General features: G+C 42.5%; 2 protein-coding genes and 1 long non-coding RNA gene across 4 annotated transcripts; 1 reads left to right on the top strand and 2 right to left on the bottom strand.

The window, feature by feature from the left end:
• Window positions 1-20: 20 nt before the first annotated feature.
• On the top strand, window positions 21-10,301 carry adnp2b (ADNP homeobox 2b). The gene is made up of 4 exons (XM_003444151.5): window positions 21-312; window positions 1,131-1,253; window positions 5,655-5,759; window positions 5,860-10,301. Exons 2-4 carry the CDS (start codon window positions 1,146-1,148, stop codon window positions 8,623-8,625), a joined length of 2,979 nt encoding a protein of 992 aa, XP_003444199.1. The 5' UTR covers window positions 21-312; window positions 1,131-1,145; the 3' UTR covers window positions 8,626-10,301.
• Window positions 1,455-2,719, bottom strand: LOC102078700 (uncharacterized). Its single transcript, XR_270311.4, has 3 exons — window positions 2,310-2,719; window positions 2,171-2,211; window positions 1,455-1,864 (listed from the first exon to the last, which is right to left on the bottom strand). It is a non-coding gene; the product is annotated as an uncharacterized LOC102078700 (long non-coding RNA).
• On the bottom strand, window positions 10,026-13,656 carry ggcta (gamma-glutamylcyclotransferase a). 2 transcript variants are annotated; one of them, XM_003444067.5, is made up of 4 exons: window positions 13,154-13,656; window positions 11,702-11,850; window positions 11,468-11,600; window positions 10,026-10,459 (listed from the first exon to the last, which is right to left on the bottom strand). In XM_003444067.5, exons 1-4 carry the CDS (start codon window positions 13,271-13,273, stop codon window positions 10,304-10,306), a joined length of 558 nt encoding a protein of 185 aa, XP_003444115.1. In that variant the 5' UTR covers window positions 13,274-13,656; the 3' UTR covers window positions 10,026-10,303. The 2 variants fall into 2 exon arrangements, with proteins under 2 accessions (XP_003444115.1, XP_025757916.1); XM_025902131.1 differs by having other exon boundaries at window positions 10,326-10,446.
• Between the last annotated feature and the right edge of the window lie 257 nt (window positions 13,657-13,913).

Here is a 13,913-nt window from a genome sequence, read left to right as displayed (position 1 = left end):
CCTGAACTTGAGCGCCATTTTTTTCCTCAATAGGGGGGAAGAAAGGGACAAAAGCTGAACCAAAAAAGAAAAAAAATAACTTGTCTCCGGAGTGGGTTCGCAAACATCACGTTTCATATTTAAGCAGGGTGTTCGCAGAGCGGTGTGCACGGACAGCGAATGCCGCTCGGGGGAGCGTCTGCGCGCAGCACCGCCTGTAGACGCAGCTCACTGACACACACAGTTGCGGGCCGGTGGAAGTAGGAAACCCTTAGCTCTGTCGGTGGTGGCACAGCGACAACTAACGTTAATCTACGCTGAAAATTGGACGAGGTAAATATGTGCGAGGAGGCTGTGGGCATCCTCGAGTAGGCGGATGCGCCCTCGCGGTCTTAGTCACCGGCTTGTTGCTGTCAACGTGCCTCCCCGGGCTTTTTTAGGACTTGAGTGCGGCCAGCAGACACATTGTAGTGTTAGCATGGATGGCATGTGCGAGGGGGACAGGCTTTTTAGTTTACAGGTGATCTAAATCTCGCACTTTTAACTGACTAAAAATAACTTGTTTTTTAGTGCTCACCGGCGAACGGCTGGTGTTTTTGCACAAATGCTGAGAGTGATATCAGCTGATGCACACTCACTGTTATGGCTTTTATTTGTGTTACCACAGAGCCTGTGCAGACATTATACCCATATTCAGCCATGCTGTGATTCTCATCAATCAGTACTAAATGCAGGCAGGTTGTCACTATGCTGCAGTGAATTATTTAACTACATCATTATTACCCGGTACATTATTCCATCTTCATTTACGGTTTATGTGTTTTATTTATTGGCATAATAGGGTTATAAATTATTGATGTAATACTGCATACATTACCTGACCTCAGCTAACCTTTGTTATTCTGCCCAGTGTGTGCCATTTTCACCTTTTCACCATACTATTCACTTGTTTTGGGGGCTACAGAAAATATTTTTACTAATTTATTGATGCTACAAGTGGAAAAACAATGGTAATTTTGTAGGCTGGGAAATATCATGATGTATGTTTGCACTATAAATGCAATAAAAGCATATTTTGATAATTATTTTATAATTAATAGAAGAGCACGAATGCTTTGTAACCAGTTGAAAACTTATTTTTCCTTTATAAGGGCTTGTGAGGAATCATGTATCAGGTCCCGGTTGGAAGTATCGAAAAGATTCGCAAAGCGAGGAAGGCAGTGAAGAGCATCTTGAGTGAGATCGGCCTGGAAGACTGTCAGAACCTGCTGAAGGTATGTTTCTGTCGTGGAGAATAATCTGACAGCTCTCTCGGCCTGAGTGTTGTTTACTCTGTTCTGCTCTAGTAACAGCAAGTCAAGTAGAAAGAAAGCAGAACGTGCTGATTTTCAGACACGCGTTAGCCCATGTTTGTTTAAAAATAACATAAAAATGAAACTGAGATTTTTGGATTGTCTTAAAAAAGGCTCATTTTGAATTTAATGTGAGTAACACATCCAGGAAGCAGGGGACAGGTTATGTAATGCTGGTGCAACATAACACACCTAATTAGTTTAATTGGTGACCGTTCAGCAACATGGCTGGGTATAAGAAGAAGTCTCTTCAAAAAGAATAGTGGTCCTCAGTGTAAAAACCGCAGCATTTGGGTGTTTCATCATCTACATTGTTGTAAAAATGTGGTGTCTTAAGGGTTTTGCGCTGGTTGTGGCTGCGATAGTTGCCCTAAGGAGGCCCGGGATCAGAGAGGACAGAGTGCTCAGTGAATTTTCTTCACTCATTGATTTATTAGAAATGCCAGAACCACAGGGGGGCGGCTCACAGCTGTTAGTGCCCTGCCAAGGCTTTGGGCCGAGGCTGGCAAACGTGTGGCTCCCGCTCCCTGCAGCTAAGACAAAAGAAAGAGAGAGGAGAAAAAAATGACTTTATTATGGAGTAGTTATTTTTCATTTTTAGTCCTTGTATTTGTGAGTAATGTTTTACATTTTCCAGTTGTAAAAATGTTCTGCCTTTAAAAAACAAAAAATTGAATCAGTTAAATCAAAACCTACAACCACCTTAAATTTTGCTGGACCTAAAAAGCAGCAGCTGGCATGGATGTAGACAAATAAATGGGTTCAGAGTCCCTCCCACTGTTTGTTATGGACTCCAACCCAAAAGAGGAAAAGTTTAAGAGGAAATTGGAGACTCTTACACTGTATGAGCAGATTCGGTATGCTTGATCTGGATGAGAAACTAGCAAAACGAGAAAAACAAAATGAACAAGCACGTAGCGATGCTGATATTTGTAGGGAGGGTCAAAAATGTTTCTTTTGATGGTAAGTGTTGCCGACCTCTGCTGTGTGAAGCTCGTCACCTCCGAATGTTGAGAGCTGAATCCTGCGTTTTTCTGTTGTCGATATTTTAATGAAAGTTAAGGTGGAGTGTTGGTGGGACAGGCTCTGTTGTTGCTCATTACATCTCTCACACACACACACACACACGATACAAACAGATAATAAACAGTAGTTGGTGCACAGAGATTGGTCCACACGATAGAGCACACTTTGTGTGCACACAGCTCTCAAATTCCACTTTCACATATTTTGTTTATTTTCGTTCTCTGTCAGTGATGGATAATACTTACATAATATACTGACATCTCTGAAACAATACAGCTGTTAAAGTCTAGATCTACCATGTGTCTGAATTAGGGCTGCCACAAACGACTATTTTGATAGTCGACTAGTCACCGATTATTTTTGCGATTAGTTGACTAATCAGATCATGCATCCATTGAACGTAAAACATACAGCTTATTGCACCAGCATGCATCTGCTCTTATATAACTATCATTATCTTCCAGCTTTAAGTGTTTAAGGTATGTGCTAACTAAAAATAAAGACAAGATGATAGTTTATTGAATTTAAATGAAATTTGCAGATTGTTTCGGAGGAGTTTAATAAACGCAGCCGTCTGCTCCTTGCTATCTAAAATATAACAGGACACCGGAGTATATTCTCGAGCATCTCACACTTCTGATAATCAGTCGTGGTTTATTCAGCTGTGTAAAAACTATAACTTTCATCTCAGCCAAACCGATTTACTCAGGAACAAATAAAATACTGAAAAAAGCCAAACAATAACATTTTTAAGTTATCTAAGTGACTTATATATCATGTTTAATCTGAGTAGCGAAAGATGGCGGTGGGTTTGAAAACGATTTGCCGGGAGTCCGATGTTCTCACCGGCTCTAGTGAGGCTTCCAACACCAGCTAGCTATCGAGCTAGTGGGTAACAGACATCTCCGAAAACGTCGGAGCGCTTTTGAAAATATGTGATGTCTTGATAAACTGAGCAGATATTTTAAGTTTACACAGCTACATTCCCGCCTGAAAATATATTAAACGTTTATTTTGTGACCCAGAAAGAATAATAAGAGTAACATTAAAACTAACTAGCTGCCGCCATTGTTGGAAACTGAGCAGGGCCGCGATGGGTCGCGCTATGAATTCTGGGACAGTTTCTTCTTCTTCGGGGTTTAACGGCAGCTGGCATCCTTGTGCATGCAGTGCTGCCATCTTCTGTTTCAGTCCGTTATTACACTCTTAAATCCTACTACTTATTCCTGCGTGTTTTGCGATCTTACAAAGCTTCAAACGACGTGTCGACTATTAAATTAGTCGTCGACTATCGTGACTCGTCGACTAATCGTGGCAGCCCTAGTCTGAATCTCAGTCTTATGTTGTCCTGATGTCTCTGAACGTGACTCAGGATTTTTCAGACCAAAAGAAGTCTAGGCATCTGCTGATTGTGTGTCATAGCACCTCCTTCACTTGTTATAAATTCTTGCAGCATTCACATTTCACATCACACAATGCACATCAGCAGAGTTTGTGAGAGTTTCTTTAAACTGAGAGTGATGTGCACATTTTTATGTGTGATACAGCTTCGGTAAACAATGATTTGTGGGTTTAAGCAGACATCAGATTTGCAGAAAGTTTGGCGAGCATGCATAGTTCGTGCATTGCAATGTAAATTCAGTGAGGTTGCAGAAAACAGCCAGGCGTGCAGACATCCACACAGACCCTCACACTAAATTTACGTGAGTGGGACCCGAGCGGACTTACAGTTGCAGAAAATATAGTCCCAGCTTTAGCTAGTACGCCCAGCTTGTTGTCTCGAATGTGCCCACATTGGTATTGCGGTTCTACTTTGGAAAATCTGAATGTACAATATGCAAGTCTATATACTTCACAAAGATGTGCAGAAAACCAACATGTTTGCAAGTGATCAAGAATTTGATCAGTTGTTATTTTGTTTCCAGTTTTGTGGAAATTTGTTTGAATTAATAATATGTTAAAATGTAGATTTATCAGTTACAGAACACCACTTCAGTGGGGACACATACGTTACAGCTATAGTTTCATATCCTCTTCAAATAAGGAAATACTATCAACACGCAACTAGGCTGACCTTGTTGCTCATCAGAGAGCCAAAACAAACGGCAGACAGTACAGAAGGTTTGGGTTACAGCATTTTTCAGAGAAGTTCTTGCTTATTTCACTAAGATGATGCCAACCTACATTAGGTATATATTCCAAAAGCATGACTCTGCAGTATGGGTTCAGGAGCTAAAATGGCCTGCCTGCGCTCTAGAAATGTCACCCACTGCAGAGATCTTGTGCTTGTGGTTGAAAAAGAGGTGCTAATATTGCATCAAGCAAGAATGAGGAAAATATGAAGCTGTTTGCTGCAGCTGGTGGCAGATGCCTGGCTGGAGGTATCAGGTTTTCAGGCTTCCGTCTGCCCATCGGTTCTATTCTTGTGAACACGATAGCGCAGGGATGTCTTGAGGGAACTGCTTTTAAAATGACTTGAAAGGATTCGCTTGAACTCGAGAACAAACTTTGTAAAAAAAGATCTTTGAGGATGCAAATGAGCATGATTGGTCTGCTTGTAGATGAGGGAAAAGAGTTTGAGTTTTAACTTTAAAAAGAAATCAGTTCATTTAGCTTTTTTTTTTTTTTTTTTTTTAGCAATTTGATGAGTAAAATATTTAAGTAATAAAAGCCTGCTTTAAAAAAAAATTAAAAAAAGACAGTTAAAAAAATATTTATATGACCGTTCTTGTGGTTTCCTTTAGAGGGAAGGCCAAAACCTTCTCAGTGAGAGGCCCTGAACCTACATTTCACACTTCAGATGCCCAGTTTGTGACACTGATCTTTATCACCTTAAACCTCAAGAGACTGTAAAGATTGTCTTTGTTTCAGGGACGAAGATGTGTAGAACAAGAGGCTTACAATCTGTCACAGCTACAGTTATGTGTTCTGTATGCTTTTTTTTTTTTTTTTTTCATAAATTAAGTTAAATCCTTTTTAAAAAAAATTAAATCCAAGTCTGTAATACTTTGTTTTACATGAGACACAGATGCAGGCTAAAGCGAAGGATTGGCGGTTGAAAACACCATATCTAGGTTATTCTGTTGTTGTTGTTATGGCAACAGGTGGGGTTGGGTGATGTGATATGGCCTGATAACTGTCAAGAGATGTCTGTGGTGTTGGGTCAGTGAGCGGGGTAATAATGAATTGGCATAAGTGCATTAGACTGTAGACAGCTGTAAATGGAAGTTGATAAGTTAGAGTTTCATGGTGCTTTTACTTTTATTTAAAATGTGTGTCTGTGTGTGTTCTGTGCAGGAAATAAATGAAAACTCGGAGAAAAACTCGGATGAAGATGATGCTTTTCAGGAAACTGAGTGGATGGATTTCGCGGAAGGATACTACAGCAGAATGCAAAAGAAGGTAAACCTGAATTTTTTTTTATTTTTTTCTCATGCTGTGGATTCTTTAAAAGCACTTTTTGCCTCCTCTTACGCTTTCATCGTCTTGTCTCCGTCCTCAGTGGCCGTATCGGTCTCGATCTCTGTGCTGCAGCCTGTGCAAGTACTCTTCACAAAACATCTACAACTTCAGGAGCCATGTCTCCCGCTGCCACGGTTACGTCCAGTCCTTCTGTGCGCTGACACCCTGCTCACAGTGCGTCTTCATCGGCCACCCCAAGGTTGTGAAGAAGCACATGCTGTTCTTCCATGCCAAACTCCCCGTGTCAAACACCCAGATACCGCTGCAGAGGGAAACATCTTTACCCACCCATCGCGGAAACGAGAGGTATCAGTGTCGAAGATGTGCGTTTCCCACCTCTTCTATCTTCGCAATGAAGAAGCACATTATTCTCAAGCACATGGAGAGTTTGGCAGAGCAGTACATCGGTTACAGGTTGCACCTTCAGGGGAATTCATCCGTCAAAGTGTATTGCTGCAAGATGTGCAAGGTGAACACTGGAACTCTAGACCAAATGTTGCATCACATGCTCATCGAGCCATCACATTATTCAGTGAGCACACAAGTGCAGGTTCTGATTTATGAGAATAAGAACTACATTGTTAAACCGACTCCTAATGGGAATGGTTTGTTTGTGACATTCCCAAGTATTGCTCCCAAACCACAGCAACCTCAAATGCTCAATAGTAAATCTTTGGTCTTGCCAAGTAACGGCCAACATGCTGGGACTGTAGTGGCATTACAGCAAGTACAAGGGACTGCAAACAGTACCACTCTGATCTGTGCCCCTGGAACTAACCAAGCTTTCTTGCCACCTCAGGCCTCAGCGCTAGTGCAGCTAGCTAGTGCGGAGGCTAAAGGTTTGCTTCAGCCCGGTGCCACGATAGCCCTCCGAAGTGCTTTGCCCCAAGGACCGCCTATGGTCCAGCTTCCCACAGTTTCTAATCTTGCTCTAAAACAGGCGCCAGTGACCTTAACTCCCGCTTCAGCGCCTCCTTCGGCTCCTGCACAACAGACTCCACAAGCGCAGCAGATCCTCCTTCCGTCGGGACTGCAGGCGAACGTAGCAGCTGGACCTGGGACTGTACCCAAGCCTGCTGCAGTTACACATAATTTAGCAACAAACCAAATCGGCCTACAAGGTACTATGTTGACTTCACAGTCTCTGCTGAGTCACCTGATCCCGACTGGCAACAAGGTGAACGGCATGCCCACGTACACTTTTGCTCCCCTGCAAGTAGCAGTGCCAGTCTCTCACAGCACAAGTACTCCCCTCAAGTCAGTTGAACAAATAAATTCCACGCCACAAACTAAGAAATGGATAACCTGTCCCCTCTGCAATGAACTCTTTCCTTCCAATGTCTTTGACATGCACACCGAGGTCGCCCACCAGACAAAATCTTCCTCGTCCAAGTCCGAAAGTGTAGCTGCGCGAGCAGCATTCCTGAAAAAAATGCCTGACAAAACTGTGAAATGTTTAACCTGCAAAATTCTACTATCAGAAAAGAGCGTCTTCCAGCACCTGCTGCATGGCTTGAATTGCTTGTACTGCTCAGCCTTGTTCTTCTCAATCAAACAGCTCATCGAACATGTAAAGCAGCACAATCCTACGAGCAAGGCATACTGTGATTTCCTGAGGCAGAAGTACAGGGTCTACTCAAAGGGTGCTGGAGGGATCCTGTTCCCTTATTTTGACGTTCACACCTCTGCACCAAGAGAGATCCTTGGTGATGCAGAGGTCAAGCTTGCCTTGGTCACAAGTTCCCTAGATCTGATTTTCTTTAAGTTGCAGCCAAGCAACCACCCAGAAATCTGCTCTGTACCCATCAAAGTCAACAGCTCCTACTGTCCCTTTTGTGATGAAAAGTTTCAGCAGGAGTCAGACTACCTGCAGCACCTGAAACAGAAGCACTTTGTAGCACCCACTATCCACGCTATTCTCAAGACGGAGGCTTTCAAGTGCATCTACTGCAACGGCGTATACACAGGAAAGGTCACCCAGCAGGCTGTGATGCTCCACATTCAGCGATGTCGTTGTTCACCCAAGCCACAACAACCACCCACACCTGCTGCAGCACCCCAGCCGCCACCAAAACCAGCTCAGCAGGTCAATCAGGCTTCCGGTCTCTACTTCCTTCAAGTACCACAAGGGCTGACTATGAAACAGACATTGACTCCAGCTCGCGTGACTGCAGCTCGGGTGGCTCCAGCTCGTGTGACTCCAGCTCGCGTGGTTCCTGTCGCACGTCCCACAGAGCCTCCGGAAACCGAAGCAGAGCTGCAGTCGAAGAGGAGGCTGGAAGCCGCGTGGCGGGAGGTCCTCGAGGCCAACAAACGAGAGCGTGAACAGAGGGCGGCCATGCGCAAGAAGCGAGAGCAGGAGAAGTTGTTGCCTCCGCCGGAGCCTGAGGTTCAGAGCGACACTGCGGTCAAGCTGCTGCTGGAGCCCACCCCAACGGAGCGCCGCTGCAGCGAGGAACGCAGAGACTTCATATCCAAATACTTCAACGTGAACCCATACGCGACCAAAGCAGAGACCGAAGAGCTGTGCAAGAGGCTGTCTCTCACCAAGGCGGAGCTAGCGGCGCTCTTCAGCAAGAAACGCAGCAAGTGCATGAAGAGTCTCAAGAGGAACACTGCAGCCGTCCTCCTCGGCTTCAACATGGCCGAACTGAGCAAACTCAAGCACAGCCTGGTCATCCCGGAGCAGCAGCCCGCCGAATCGGCAGCCGACGCGACAGAGGAGATGGAAAGCGATGAAGACGGACCAGAACCGATGGACGAAAGTGGAAACGAAAAAGTCACAGATGGGGAGCAGATGGAGTGAGCTCAGAAGTGCGTGAAAGTGGAACCTGAAAAAGTGCAAAAAAAAATAACGCATTTAAAAGTAGAAAATAAGCTCATTAATTATGACCACGTTTGTGTTAACAGTCATCAGAGAGGTTGATCATGCAGTGTAAATGGATGATGTATAACTTTACATAGAAGCTTACCTGTAACAGAGGGTGGTTTATTAATGTAGCCTTCATTATTAGTGCTTCGTTTGACTTCAGTACATCGTCAGTGGTCCATATTTTTCCACAGAAATGCAAAGTCTTGTGGGAAAGCAGGTCCAAGTGTATTGTCTGATACATTGCATTTAGCTAGATACGATATCTCTTTCCACAATGGTTTCAACTTAAGTACTTCTGCCTCTTTTTGCTGCTTTTTGCAATCATTATGTTTGTTCATTTGTATCTGGTGCACAGCACAACACAAACAAACTGATCAAACCAAGTTTTCCCTTTTCATGTTTGTTTGTTTTAACCTGTTCTCACCTTCTGCCTTTTGATTTCTTCCACTGGATCTTTTAAGGTTACTCACTCCACTTGTCCCTCAACATTTATACAGTTTAAGGAGATTACTATCTTTTTTTTTTTTTTTTTTTTTTTTTCTCGCCCAGCTCACCAGCTCATGTGGACCTACTGAGATGAATGCTCATCTCACAGTGTGGAAGCTAATCTTTTAAAGAATGTATAAGTGTTTTGAGTTCTGAACTTGCTGTTGGCCATGTTCCCCGCATGAGCCTTTGTTTTACTTTCAGATTAAATTATAATTTGTGCCATTGTGAAGTCTGCGCATTTCCTCAGATTTGAGGAAATTGCTTGGAGATTCAGCAGAACCTAGAACGTGTTATTGGGTGTTCCCCGCATAGGTTTCCTGTTTTGTTTTCTATATACTTGTATTTTCTATAAGTCCAAGAGTATAAATATATTGAAATATTGGGAGGCGTTAAAATAAATACTGTCCAAGGCCACTGTGGTGTAAACAAAATAACATGGTTTCCTTTTACACGAATGGTCCATTTTTATTTTCATTTTGTAATAAAAATGTAATTTTTAATTAAGCTGTGTTAAAGCATCCCAAGGTATGTTTTTATTTTCCTTTTTTTCCCCATGTGTAATTACAAACTGCAGGCCCCTTTTTCTTTTCTCACAGAAGTGAACAAACTGGTTTAAAGTCATAATACAGGCAGTGCATTATGTGTAATAAAAGGCGGACAAGTGTAGAGTCTTAAGGGTGTGTCATCAGTGTTTAATATTCCCCAGAGGAACACTGTGGTAACAAGTGCCTGCGCTGCATATTTTTAGTCTTTGAAATGAAACACATTTTTCAACACAATCTAATTGCTCAGCGGTGATTAAGACATGGTTTGTGTTGGGCTCAGCCAAATGTCTCCTTATTAAATTGCATGCATTATTAAGTTCTGTCCACACAGTGGTGCCACTTTCATAACATAAGAGAGTTATTTGCAAAACAAAAAACATTTTTCCCTGTCCTGTTAATCATATCTCAGTCTCAATCTTGTTATAGAATGGTAATAATTTATAGTCATGTTTGAGGTTAAAAGATCCATAATCTGCAAAAAAAAGAAAGTGTGATATCTTCCTCACCACGAGGTTCCTCCACTAATTAGCTGATCTATATCTCATTCTGGTGTAGTTCTGCTGACTTTCATTCCAAGTTCAGGAACCTGAATTTGAACTGTTTAATCTCAGGTTCATGACCATCGGGATTCGGTCCAGGATCGAGGGGCCGCTGTAGTTGTTGGTTTGAACCTCCTCCAGGCTCTTCTTGTACTCCACAGGGAGTCCGTTCTGCTCCGCGCCCAGACACATCACCTTACGTGAGACACAGAGCGTGATGCATAGATGAGCAGATATTACGTTAAATATTAAGTTTTTTTCAAAAAAGGGGGAGAGAGAGATTTGTGTTGCAATGCATAGTAGTTCGAACACTCCCTGGCCACTGTATTAGGTACACATGTTCAGCTGCTACTTAGTGCAAATCTCTAATCGCCCACCAATCTCATGGGAACAACTCTGTGCTTTTACAGATGTAGACATGGTTGAAGATGAGAACAGAGAATATAGGTGATTTAAGTGACTTGGAACGTGGAATTCCTGTTGGTGACAGATGGTCTGCTGATCTGGGATTTTCCCACATAAGCATCTCTAGAGTTTACAGAAAATATTCTGTAAAAGAAGATATCCAGTGAGCCTTTCTGGGTGAAAATATCTTGTTGATGCCAGAGGTCAGACGAGAATGAGGAAAATAAACTTAAAATGAGTTGAACAACAGAAGGTTGGGGAAACTGGCTTGGTCTGATGAGTCTTGAGTTCTGCTGCAGTGTTCAGATGGTAGGGTCAGAATTTAGACATGAAAGCATGGATCCATCCAGCCTTGTTTCAACAGTTCACGCTGGCGGTAACGGAGTTGGGGATATTTTCTTTGCGCAATTTGGCCTCGACTGAGCATCGTGTAATGCTACAGCCTACCTGAGTATTGCTGCTGACCATGTCGCCTTTATAACCACAGTGTAGCTATCTTCTAATGGCAGCGTCCAGTAGGATAAGACACAGTCACCAAATCTCAGTCCAGTGATGCACCTTTTGGATGTGCAGCTGAAAAATGTGCAGCAACTGTGTAATGCTGTCATGTAAATATAGAGCAAAATCTCTGAGGAATGTTTCCAGCACCTTGTTGAATCTGTGCTATGATTAATTAAAGCAGCTCTGAAGAAAAAAACGTGGTCCAACCTGGCACTAGTAAGGTGTACCTAATAAAGTGGTGGGTCAGTGTATCTTATTGCATTGCATACTCTAAGAATCAGGGTGTGTTCCTCACACCTGTTTGTACTGTGGAGAGGGAGGACAGGCGTGGAAGTTGTTCATCTGATACGTCCTGCAGAGCACCGTCCCGTTATCAGTCTCCACAGAGACCTCTAGTGGAGAGTATATACCGGCCTTCACTCCTTCCTGGCTAAAGAAGAAAAACAAAACAAACAACAAAACAGTTGGTTAAAATTACACAAATTAACTCAGAAATTGACCAACAGATGTGTGTTCATGTGTGGCTCTCACTCATCAAGGCTCGAGAGGTGTTCGTTGTTCAAAGTCCAGATGACCCCCCACACTTCTGCGCCTGGATAAGACTCAATGGTTGCCACGCCACCGTGCCAAGCATTATTGTCTATGTGCTCTTTCCACAGTCCAAAGTTCAGTTTGTAGTCCTGTACACACAGAGAACAATGACCAGTCATTATGTGGAGATTTGCTACTTCTAATGCGCTTCATCTGAGTGTGAAACACACTTTTTTACCTTTAACATTATCTGCAGCTGGATACAAAGTAACAGCACTTCAACCAAGTCTCTTTGTTTTACTGTGATAGTGTAAGGAAGGTGCTGTTTGTGATTTCAGCAGTGCCCCCTGTGAGCTTGTTTTGCTGTTGTAACAGTCAAACTGCAGTACACTCCAGTCCTGTTATTACAGCTGGCACATCAGAGGAGGAGGTAGAGCAGCAAACTTTATTTGACCAATCTAAGACGCTATACAGGAGGGGGCTGACTCAGTTGTTTTCCATATCCCTTGATTCCTTCAAGACTTTTGAGAAATAATAAATCGACATTTAAACCACTCGTAGAGAAAGGAGGGGTGAAAATAACTAGTAAACAGTTATTCTCCCTCTTGGTTAAAACGTGGTTAGTGTTTATCTTTGTTCTTGCTAGCTAATGATCAGACACACAAACAGGGGAGCTGCAGCTCTCAGGTGAAATCAGCTTCATCAGCAACCAGTCAAATCAATGATATAAACCACATTTAAAATTTTGCTTATGATTTACAATAACTTTACTGTTTAATTTTCCATATAAACAAAAAGGAAGAAGGACTGCTACCGTTTATAGCTAAACTATATCCTATTTGATTTTAGTAGCCTGTAGTTAACAGGATTTATAAAGGGGTTATGCATATATAAAACAAAGAAATTGCCTGTTTTTGCAAATGCCCTTATGACTCAGCATTATTTTACCTACTCTGCGTTCTACATTATAATCAATCTAGTCCTTTTTTGTCACTTGAAAGATTTTTATTAAGCTGTTATACTACACTTATTGCAATTTCTGATTCCCTTGTGTCCATATCTCTTAAAAAAATGTAAAAAATACTTTTTTTCACTGATAGATTAAGGCTATTTTACGTCACACTGAAAAACACCTGACTGTAGCTTCTCCCTAATGACTCGATAGCATTCGTGAGACATTTTTGACAGCTTATAGACGCACAAATCAATTCTTTGACGACACCTCAAGCCGAAATACCTGAGGCACTGCTGCGTTCACGTCCCCAGGGATCGAAGGTGATGCCAAAATCGCTACACTGTGAACTTGGAGGTGTTTGTATAAACCATGAGAACAGTTAAGACGGAAATTAATACGTTAACAATTTAACACATCGCACAACCAAGCAAGAATATTTTGGGACGTTTATATTTAATGGAACCAAAAGAGCAACACAGCTATTTTTTTGTACTCACCTTCAGCCTACCGGTCTGATAAAATTTCGCCGACGGGTTTGCCAGCTGTAGCCTTTCTTTCAACAAGTTGCTTCCGAAGGCGAAATACAGGAAAAAACCAGCGGCTCCCGACATCTCCATATTACTTCGTGTGACTCGAGACCAAACAGGCACGAGGAACCTTCTTGTTTTGGAACGTTGGTGTGACGGTGCTAAAGCTACCTGCTTGCCCGGTGGACCTGCGCGTAATTACGTAAAATATATATCAGTTTTTAAATTTGATCTTATTCTCAGTTTAACCATCTCATACGCAAACTCTATATGTTTATGTTATATTATGAATTTATTAATGGCGCGTTCTTTATTTATATATTAGAGTCGTTTTATTACTTCCGGTTCAAGTAGCCCCCTTCAGACACACAAAAAAATCGCGCCATGGCTGTATCCCAATTCAGGGTCTGCAGCCTTAAAGTACGCAGCCTCAACGATCCTCAAGGGCCGCGTATTCAAAGACCGCTAAGGCCGGAAGTGCGAGGCTTGTGAAATGGGACGGTCTAGCCTCCGTCGCGCTGCCCGGGTTGCCTAGCAACCATGATACTAACAGCTGGAAACGTTTCATACAGCTTTGTTTGACAGAAATGAAGGAGAACATTTTGTTCATTTGTTTCTACATGAGCTTTGTGTGATTTAATAACTATCTGAGGCTGAGACCACAGGACTGTAAAACATGATTGTTGGGCTTCATTTCTGTACTGAACAGTCATTTAAGATTAGCTAGTAA

The sequence above is a fragment of the Oreochromis niloticus genome, linkage group LG22 (genome assembly GCF_001858045.2).
Source record: "Oreochromis niloticus isolate F11D_XX linkage group LG22, O_niloticus_UMD_NMBU, whole genome shotgun sequence".
NCBI classification, from domain to species: domain Eukaryota; kingdom Metazoa; phylum Chordata; class Actinopteri; order Cichliformes; family Cichlidae; genus Oreochromis; species Oreochromis niloticus.
Note: the sequence above shows the minus strand (reverse complement) of the source record. Positions and strands in the feature narration are given on the sequence as shown.

What these genes read in the sequence shown, in the direction of transcription:
- adnp2b (XM_003444151.5), top strand. Translation starts at nt 1,146, where the DNA reads ATGTATCAGGTCCCGGTTGGAAGTATCGAAAAGATTCGCAAAGCGAGG. An exon ending in ACTGTCAGAACCTGCTGAAG is followed by an intron (nt 1,254 to 5,654) that starts GTATGTTTCTGT and finishes TGTTCTGTGCAG; the next exon opens with GAAATAAATGAAAACTCGGA. An exon ending in ACAGCAGAATGCAAAAGAAG is followed by an intron (nt 5,760 to 5,859) that starts GTAAACCTGAAT and finishes CTCCGTCCTCAG; the next exon opens with TGGCCGTATCGGTCTCGATC.
- ggcta (XM_003444067.5), bottom strand. Translation starts at nt 13,273, where the DNA reads ATGGAGATGTCGGGAGCCGCTGGTTTTTTCCTGTATTTCGCCTTCGGA. An exon ending in ATCAGACCGGTAGGCTGAAG is followed by an intron (nt 11,851 to 13,153) that starts GTGAGTACAAAA and finishes CTGTGTGTACAG; the next exon opens with GACTACAAACTGAACTTTGG. An exon ending in CCTCTCCACAGTACAAACAG is followed by an intron (nt 10,460 to 11,467) that starts GTGTGAGGAACA and finishes GTCTCACGTAAG; the next exon opens with GTGATGTGTCTGGGCGCGGA.